Source organism: Eimeria mitis, genomic scaffold (assembly GCF_000499745.2).
Source record: "Eimeria mitis Houghton genomic scaffold, Emh_scaff1733, whole genome shotgun sequence".
Taxonomy (NCBI): Eukaryota; Apicomplexa; class Conoidasida; order Eucoccidiorida; family Eimeriidae; genus Eimeria; species Eimeria mitis.
This window is the reverse complement of record NW_024015085.1, coordinates 244-9,917: the sequence shown is the minus strand read 5'-3', so window position 1 is coordinate 9,917 and position 9,674 is coordinate 244. Positions and strand designations below refer to the sequence as shown.

Sequence of the window (9,674 nt, the reverse complement as noted above, 5' to 3'; positions counted from 1 at the left end):
TTTTTTTTTTTTTTTTTTTTTTTTTCTTTTTTTTTATTTGTTCATTTTCTCTGATTCCTTCTGCTGAGGTGTCTGTACAGCATTAGAGTGCAGCAGCAGCAGCAACCTGCATGCAGTGCTTTTGAATGTCTATGTTATTTCTCCGTCGTGTTTGTGTTGCTTTGCTGCTGTTTGCTGCTGCCTCTTGCTGCTGCCGCCTGTTGCTGCTGTGTGTTCCTGCTGCTGCTGCTGCTACCTGTTGCTGCTGTATGCTGCTGCTGCTGCTGCTGCTGCTGCTGCTGCATGCAGTTGCCGCCACACCCAACGGTGAAGGCATTGACTCGGTTTCATGCTGACGACTACATTGGTTTTTTGCGTTCTACTGCTGAGTCTTCTTCCTCTGGTTTTAATGGGGGTGGAGGGGCCTTTGGTTCTTCCCCCAGCACAGATGCTGCTATATCAGCATCATCATCAGCTGCTGCTGCTGCTGCTGCTGCTGCTGCTGCTGCTCTAAGCCCATCTGGTGTTGGTATTAAGACGCAGCAGCACTCTATACATGTTCAAGGGCTCCCGGTTACTGCAGCATCAGCATCACACTCCACCAGCAGAAGTCTCTCCCCTGCAGGCCCCAGCTGCAGCAGCACAGCCAGTATAGAAACAACAGATTCAGGGGGGCCCCCGGGGGCCCCCGCCTTTATTGACCAAATAAGTAGATATAATATAGGCGAAGACTGCCCAGTATTCGACGGCCTCTGGGAGTACTGCAAAACATACAGCGGGGGCAGCATTGAAGGTGCACGCAGAGTCGTGCGGGGAGAGTACCAATGCGCCATCAACTGGTACACCAGCAGCAGCAGCAGCAGCAGCAGCAGCAGCAGCAGCAGCAGGAGCATATGCTTGTGCAGCAGCAGATCTGGTGATCGATGAAAGGAAGCATAGCAAGGGAGGGATAGACGGGGGGCTTGGTTTGGGGCGCGGAGTCGATGTGCTGCTGCGGGTGCTGCTGCATGCGCAGGGCTGGGGGCCTTCACCACGGGAAGAAGCACGAGGCGAGCGGCTTTTGTTACGTCAATGACTGCGTGCTCGCGGCACTGGAATTTCTGAGATATAAACATCGTGTGCTGTATGTAGACGTGGATATACACCACGGCGATGGAGTCGAGGAGGCGTTCTACACTTCCCCTCGGTAGGCCGAAACGAAACAAAGCCCAGCGAAGCATAGCGACAGAAGCATGACAAAGCACCACCATCGCCAGCATCATCAGCAGCAGCAACAGCAGCAGCAGCAGCAGCAGCCAGTTGCTTGCTAGGGCGGCTTGTGAGGGTTCAGAGAGGGGGAAACTTGCATGTTGTTGGGTTGGCGTGCAGAGTCCTGTGCTGCTCGTTCCATAAGTATGGCCACTTCTTCCCCGGCACGGGTGCACTGGAAGACATCGGCATGGAGGAGGGCCTCGGATACAGCGTTAATGTGCCGCTGCACGAGGGGATCGATGACGATATGTATTCTTCCCTCTTTGTCCGGGTGCGCATGCATATCCTCAGCTCCAGGGGGTGTAACCCTTCATCTTTCCTTGCTCGGCTAAACGATAAAGGAGGAAATTCTTGCATGCGCCGCTGCTACTGCTGCTGCTGCAGTTGTTGTTGTTGCTGCTTTCGATACTGCTCGCTTGCTGCAGGTGATGGATCAAATTATGGACATATACCGCCCTGAAGCTGTCGTTCTTCAGTGTGGAGCGGATTCAGTTGCGGGCGATCGGCTCGGCTGCTTCAACTTGTCTCTTGACGGTGAGTTGCTGCTTTCCAGTGTAATGCAGAAATCGAAGCATTTCAAGGCAGAATGCTTTGCCCTCAACGGTCGTCTTCTTCTTTTTCTGGGGTTTGTGTGTATGACGAAGGACATAGTGAAGCCGTACGCTACTTCTGCAAGGCTGGGGTCCCCGCCATCTTCCTCGGTGGTGGCGGCTATACCCTGGGAAATGTACCCAGGTGTTGGGCCAAAGAGACCGGCTACATTTTGGGGGTTGACCTTGATCCAAGTACGCACCAAGGCCCCTCGAATTCACAATTTCGCAGTTTTCTGTGGCCCATTTGAAAGGCTTTGCCAGTCATGTTGCGGTTGCGCAGGCAGCACTCGTTCTGTATACGTGAAACTTCATGGCAGTGTCTAGGGGTTTGCTTTGCCTTTTGTGTTTTGCAGAGATACCTGACACCTGCGTATACCGTGGATATTACGGGCCAAACTACGAACTCAAAATCCGCACAACGAATATGGAGAATAGAAACGACGAGAAGTACATTGATTCCATTGTGTACGTCCTCACCAAACGCATCTCCAGCATTGGGGTTTCCACTCGGGTTGGAGGGAAGCTGCCACTCTTGCAGTGAATAAATGGCGCATTTCTTTGATTGGTATTTTTTGGTGCAGACAGAAGATAAGCACGACGTTGCGGGAGCACGTCTACCCTATCGGAGGACAAATATCCGCCAGTAGGTTTACAACAACACTGCGGGAACACTGGTGTAGCAGATTACTTAGCTATTCCACAGTTACCTACCCACCTCCCTGTACAGTGCGTTGGTCATTGGTCAGTGTATGGATGCTAACCCTTGTTGGTTCACTTCCTCTGTGTCATTTTCATTGTTTTTTATGCAGATTTTACGGACGTTGAAAAGGAGACCGGAGTTGTTCTACAGAGCAGCCGCGAAGAAAGCGGTACGCATACGCACTTGGCGAGTGTTGCGCATACGGTTCGGACCCCTCTACTTGGTGGCCTTGTTTCGTTAAGTTTTATTACGTGCACATATTCGCATCAGTGATCCAAGTGCTGAGGAATCGTAAGATATATGCGTGGCCCAATTTTGTTAGACATTGCGCAGGACTTCGGCATTTGCATTCATTTTTTGGTTTCATATTGCAGATGATAAGAACGGTGATGAAGAGGAAGCGGCACAGCACTTTTGCGTTGCCAGCAACCGCGACCGCGCATAATATTGTGGAAGGAGGTTCGGCGCCCTGGCGATATGACCGGTGGACGCCTTCTGCTTTGGTGGTGCTGGATGTCAGAATGACAGCAGCAGCGTGCTTGAATGATTTTTCTCCTGCTGAAGTCTGCTCTTAATGGCATTTTGAGGGAGTAGGAGCTTTGCTCGCGCTGACAAGAGTGTCTTTATTTTAAGGCAGTCGGGTGGTCCTCTTCCTGCCGTCGGCCGGTTCGTCGTGGCCCGTGAGTAGGGTCCGCTTGCTGCGGTGGTTAATGTCCCCGCCTCGATCTTGTAATGGTGAAATTCCTAGATCGGAAGGACTCTCCTTCAGCCCCTCCTGGATGTTGTCGGACACCGGATGGTTTTCACGATGCGGCAGCAACATTTTGAACTTGGGCTTTGGTAAGGGCTGAGAGTATACTCAACACAAGGCCTTTTGCGAGTTGTGTTTCTTCGCTGCTTACCATTGGCGTCTGCGATGGGATGGAAGGTGAATGGGGACGAGGCGACTCCATGGGGCCGCCAGCATTAACGTGCACACTTGCACATTCTGTGACTCCGGGTGAACAGGCCTCCGTCATCCAGGATGCCTGAAGCAGCCTGACAACGCCTGAATTTGTTTTAAGCCCCTTAGTGATGGGGGCAAGCTAGGCATTTAGTACCTGCGTGGTCCCCGCAGCCAACAGCCTGAGATTGCCATATGAATTTCAAGGGTTCAAGGCATGCTGCTTTGTGGTGAATTTGGCACACCATATTTTCTGCAGAGAGCTGCAGAACTTCGACATTATCCCCGCAGAGGCGTGACGGGACGCTCCCCACATACTGGCCGTCCTCCATTGAAAAAAAGAGGAGGCTGGTTTCTCCTGGGCTCCGGAGGCCTCTTTTCGTGGGTTCATTCCGCCGGTCGCCAACAGGTTCGGGAGAGTCGAAACTTTTGGGCGTCCTTCCACCCGTTTGCTTAGCAGGGTGAAGCTCCAGTGCACTCACGAATGCCACCTCGGAGTTGCCTGAGATAATATTAAGAAGCATGACTGACGTCATAGCTAGCCGAGAGTTGTGTGTGCTGCTTTTTTTACATGGGACAAACGTCTCTCTGTTTCCTGGAACACAGTGAACAGATTGCTCTAGAATAGATGATAAATTAGGCCTACTGTGTGATACATGCGATGGGCACACGACTAGAAGGTTCGCGCCAGTGCACTGCTGGCACAAGCCAGCCTCACGAAGGCCTAAGCGATATCTGAAGAACTAGGAATAGTTTTTTAGAGATGATTTGCTTACCATTTATCTGAATTCTGTGCAGCGTATCAAGTCTGTTGCTCTCGAGAATCCAGAACTGAACCACATCGGTGGATATCGTAAAAAATCTTCTGGCTCTCTGCTCGGGTGAAAAAATTGCGAACGTTTCCGCATAGAGGAATGCACAAAAACCGAACCCGATCCAAATACTTCTTTCCCATGACTCTCTCTGGCACCTGTAATCATCAATTAAGCAGCTGAACAAATGTCCGCTTGAACAACGCCGCACCTCGAAAAAGACAAAGCCAACTGGTGAAAAGGAGTCGCGCGTATGCGGGACCTTCGTGCTTGCTCCGCCTTCTAGGAGGTCTATGACTCGTAAGCTTGCTGCACGCAAAAGAACACAAGGAATACACTGAGGTCTAGCTCTGTTGTTCCATTAACGAAGGAATGGAGCTTACCCCGATCTTGCTTAAACAGAAGCTTCGACACCAGGAGCCTACGGCAGCAGTGCAACACAAATCTTCGGGAAGTTTTGCGGTGATTACATACTCTAGAAATTCCACGCGTCTGTATTGATCAATCGGGATGTCTATTTCCGCCTGTTGAGACCAAATTCCTGCATGTGTTTCTTTTGATGCAAAAATAGTGGTAGCTGCTGCTTTACCACGCGTCTTCCGTCTTCTACGTCGAATACAGATGCAGCAAAGCATCGTGCGTTTGTTGGTTTGAATAATGCAGCGAGTCCATGCGAAATTCTTCACCGGTATAGCATAATTATTGCGTATTTGCTTCTATTATGCACGGTTTCAGTACCTGACTTCTAATCGAAAGGTTTGTGAAATTTCAGTTCTGTATTGGTGCAGTTGTGACTTGCCTTCAAATTCCTCTCCGTGGACAGCAAACACCAGTTTAAATTGGGTATGATTCTGAGAGGAAACTCATTAGATATTGTCTCACGACGCATGAAGCAGTGAGCATACCCAAAACTGGAACGACTGGACATCGCCTTGCTGTGCAGCCAGGATCACTCCGTTTGCCTCTGTTGTTGCAGCAGTGTCTACGCGGCGGTTTAAAAAATAATGCAAAAGGAGTATTATCACCGTCAAACTCAAAAAACGCGGGGTGGGACAAGACGACGTTCGCTTTAGAGTGCACTGGATCAATGCTTAATTCTCCAGATGGTCTTATGCTTCGTACCGAAGTCAGAAGCTATAGCAGGGGCTCGCAGTTGTCCTTCTTCTAGAGCCTATGAGATGCGCGACTGTTGGGGTCTCTATCGGCGTCAAGCTCAACACAGAGTGACGTACAGATGCAATAAATATTTGGCACTGGAGGCCCCCGGGATTCGGCTCGAAGACGACGGCAACCGTGTCATTGCTCGAATGGTATATCGCAGTAGTGACCTCTGTTCAGAAAGGTTGATAAGGTTAATTCGTTCAGCAACCCAGGGGCCATGCCCTAGCTCAAGCTCAGCTTACTTTTCCACGGAGCCGCTGGGTTCAAGTCTGCTAGAAACTGTGTTGTTTCCTGCAAAAGCACCGGCGTTACGTGCTGTGTTGGTGCAACAGGAGCTGAGGTTGTAGATAGGTACCGTATCATAGGCTCGGCAGATGCCACCTTCAGTGCTGCGAGCGCGTATTTCGTGAATTCTTTTCCGTCAACACAAATAAAAAGTTTATTGCTTACACGATGACAGCACATCTGGCGGCGAAAATTATCTCCTTTATCTTCCTGCATGAGTGGAACTCTTTAGTTCGTGGAATGGAGCCCGTTGATGACTTGGGTGACCTACCTGACCCCCAAAAGCGCAGACGCAGGCAGCGGCTGTTCAAAAAGATCAATTGTTTTGACCTAAAGTGTTAAAGTTGAGGGTTAAGAAACTCCAATTCATTCTGCGTTGAAATATTTTCTATCTCACTACATTTAGCCGGGAAACAATCGTCCTCTCTTGGGCCTTTCCTCGTTTCTGCTCCATCACCTTAGAGCGGGGCAAAAGGTTGCCATGCCTCTTTTGTGAACGAATATGCCCCAGCATTGTGAAAAATGTTTTGTTAAAGTTGGAAAAAATTCAGAAAAGTCGAAAAACTCGAAAATATCAGGCCCCTCTAGGTGGCCATTCCGTACAAATCCGCAAAAAAACAATCCAAGAAAATTTCAGAAAAAGAATCAGCGCATATTGCAAAGAGAATTCGAAACAGGAGGAAAAAATGAAAGTGACAGGCGTCTGTGTCCGCGATCTCTCCGCGGTGTACATACGTCAAGGTGTTCCCCGTACACCGTAGGCCGCAACCGGGGATCAAGCATCCCCTTGGTTTCCGATGAGCTCCAGCACGGGCCTCGGCCGCTCCGAAGTTGGCGTTTCAGTTTCCTAGTGAAATCTCATGTTTATCGTCCTCACATTTCGAGTAGTAGTCGGCAATACAAAGCTTGAACTCGAGGCTGAAGGAGTAATAGGGCTCGGCTCCGCTGGGTTCGTGCTTGCAACCCAGATCGGAAACGGCGACACGCGAACGGAAGAGCTCTATCCGCAAATTATAACATAGTGCCGCGTTCCGCGGCAACACATTTGCAAAGCTGCAATTTTAAGTAGATGAAAACTATCGGCGGCGCATCAGCAAGTTCGTCACAAATCGAACGACCGCCCGTGCGAAAGCACGTAAAGCAGACATTTTAATGAGCTTCCAGGTCAGCTTGGCGTATTCACGAGCTATCAACAGGACCTGTTGCATAGGGCTGGCAACCTCCATTGTGTATCTGTTTCCCGTTCTGTTTTCTGGAGGTCTGTGCATCCATTCACTAGAGGAGCTGGCGGTCTGCTGCGATCGGAAATCATTTCTCGTATTTCTGGGGATGTCAGAACCTGAAAGAGCGATCGCATCAGGCACAACTGAGACTGCAGCCCATCATCACCAGAAACTCTAGCAAAGAAATATTACCCACAGGAGAAATTCCTAAGCGGCAGCAGAACTTTCACATCTACGAATCCACCGCCAAAACCGGAGACGGCTCGCGGTCGGCGTTCTATCGACGAAATCCAAAAAAGCCAAAAGCACTGCTCACTACCCTAGGGAGATGTATTGTAGTTTATACAACATACAGGCACGCACCTGTATCTCGTCCAACATCGCGTTCTGTCGTTTCAGTTTGAATGCCTCCTCCTGGGAAGCGTCGTGTTGTGGTTCTTCTCTCGATGATCCGTCCTCCCCGTGTGAAGTAACTGACTTGCGTGCTGCCTTGCGGGTTCGCTCCTTCGCCATACAGCACAACAGAACAGTGAAGGCCCACTATAACAAATAGCAGCGCCTTTATCTGCACACTGAAACTGATTCTCCAGGGAGACGTAACACACAGCATCTACCCCTGTAGACTAACTAATCCTTCTGGTATTGCAACTCTTATGAGATATTTACCTGTACCCGAAAGGCCCCGTAGAAGTTCGTAGATTTCGTGGTCGTCAAGGAAGCTCTTTGAGGGCCGTGACCCCATTCTATGTTCAAAGAAATCATGGCGCTGAAACGGCATGCCCCTCCCCCAACGCATAGCAGTTTGCTGGTTGAGCGCCTGCTGCAGAATCTCCTCTAAGGAAACACCGCCGAAGGCTCGGCGAAACAAAAGCTCGGCTTCTTCTGGTGTAAGGTTTCCAAAGTGAACACCGCCTGCAGGAGGTACAGCATGCGTACGTATGCATCGTGATTAGGTGTTGTTTTCTCTGCTGAAGCAGCCTCTGTGGTCGAACAGATGCATGCATCTCATAGCGAAAGACCCGCCAGATGAACAGCTGCGTACCTCTGTCAGCTCGCCCTCTAGAAGCGAAAGGGTCGCTGTAGCCCGAGTAGCCGCCTGCTTGGCGGGATGAGGCCGCGTCAATAGACGCATCGTACTGCGCCCGTTTCGCTGGATCTGACAAAGTCTGGTAGGCTTCGCTTGCATCACGAAACTTCCTCCCCGCTTCTTCTCTGTTGTCGGGGTTCCTGCAGAAGTAAACGCAGAACGCAGTCGAAACAATAGACTTATGAAACAGCGACAAGGCATACATAGGCACGAAGCAGCGCGAACTCTATGGCGGCATGTTACCTGTCTGGATGCCACTTGAGCGCTGTCTGTCTGTACGCCTTTTTCAACTCTTCTTGAGTGGCGTTTCTCTTGACCCCCAAAATCGAGTAGTAGTCCGGCACTGAGGAGGAAGTTGTGAAGCATCGGCTGCTAAAGGGAAACCCGAAACAACATGCGGCCTCCCTGTACAGCGCAGTGCTACTGAATACCCCCAAACTGCGTTGCAGGGCTTGGCTCGTGAAGGGAGACGCCGCGAACCCGGAGATACACCTCGACCCGTTGTACCCTGTCCAGTGCTGCTTTCTAAGAGTCTGAACGTACGCTGCGCGCGGTTGCAGCTGCGTAGCTACACTGGATTCTGCATTGAGGCAACGGGGCGATCGCGTTGGCGAGAAGCCTGATTCTTTAAGCCGAATTGCCAGTGGGAACGGCGTCAGATGCTGGTCAGCGCCCAACAGCTGCCGAGCATCTGCTGCTGCGCCGGCGCTGCTCTGTGCTGCATCCCGTACAAGGCCGCTGAACCCAAGTCTGCTGTGTTTGAGCAACACAGGCGGAGAAGAAAGGACAGAGCGGAGGGAGCGGGCAGTCTGTAAAGACCCCATTCTACCCGCTCTTACCTCCAGATTCGCCAATAGATACTGCTGCGTCCTTGGTGCCCTGTGCACCCCTCCCTAGGGTTTAGGGTTTAGGGTTTATGCAGACCCCCGTGGCGCAACTCAGACACTAGAGGGGCCCTGGGGCGTTGAGGCTGCAGGATCTGCATTGGTCGGTCTCGGCATCCGGGTGGAAGCAAAAGTATATACAACTATATCTGTAGGTATATATTCATATTTTTATATTTGTATTTATATTCAGATGTATTTACACGCCGGCGATTCAAGCTTACACGGACGGCTCCGATCGTGCGTTCAATAAAAAAGGTTTTTATTGGCTTTCTAAGAAAATAAAAACCTTTATAAAATATGTCCTGGTGGAGGCAGAGATGCAGGAATCAAGCTCTTGAGCCAATGCGCACGGATACCCCCAGTTCAACACCAACGGCGTCATCAGCAGGCAACAGAAGAAAGGAATGGTATAACCCTGCTGGTGTTTCTTGTGGTAACACCAACACTGAGGGTATCTTTATGAAGACACCACAGAGAAATTCTCTTAGCGCTTTCTTTTTATGTATTGGGGGCCGATGAACGCCGCCGCTACCGACGCTGCGAGAGGGGCCCCATAGACTGATGCATGTCATGCATGCTCGCCGGGGGCCTTTTTTTTGTGTTGTTTAGTTGTATAATTATAATAAGGAGTAATTTATATTCATTAATACTTTGTTTTTTGTTTAAATCAGAATGTCTGAAGCTCGCAGAGGTAAATATACTGCCAGCTTTCCTGCATTCATATTCAGGGCATTGACGTTCATCATGGGTCTC

At 50.3% G+C, this 9,674-nt stretch overlaps 2 protein-coding genes across 2 annotated transcripts; one reads left to right on the top strand and one right to left on the bottom strand.

Annotated features, from left to right (window-relative positions):
* Positions 1 to 803: 803 nt before the first annotated feature.
* Positions 804 to 2,968, top strand: EMH_0042610 (histone deacetylase, putative; the record flags this gene model as incomplete). Its single annotated transcript, XM_038022346.1, has 9 exons — positions 804 to 895; positions 995 to 1,165; positions 1,348 to 1,501; positions 1,656 to 1,764; positions 1,875 to 2,015; positions 2,177 to 2,288; positions 2,405 to 2,466; positions 2,633 to 2,692; positions 2,898 to 2,968. The coding sequence occupies 9 exons, from the start codon at positions 804 to 806 to the stop codon at positions 2,966 to 2,968; spliced, it is 972 nt and encodes a 323-aa protein (XP_037878200.1).
* A 183-nt stretch (positions 2,969 to 3,151) lies between these two features.
* EMH_0042600 (DnaJ domain-containing protein, putative) lies at positions 3,152 to 8,858 on the bottom strand (the record flags this gene model as incomplete). The annotated part of the gene is made up of 10 exons (XM_038022345.1): positions 3,152 to 3,370; positions 3,712 to 3,968; positions 4,243 to 4,297; positions 4,490 to 4,587; positions 4,662 to 4,699; positions 6,871 to 7,063; positions 7,311 to 7,451; positions 7,620 to 7,859; positions 7,990 to 8,174; positions 8,278 to 8,858. 10 exons carry the CDS (start codon positions 8,856 to 8,858, stop codon positions 3,152 to 3,154), a joined length of 2,007 nt encoding a protein of 668 aa, XP_037878199.1.
* Between the last annotated feature and the right edge of the window lie 816 nt (positions 8,859 to 9,674).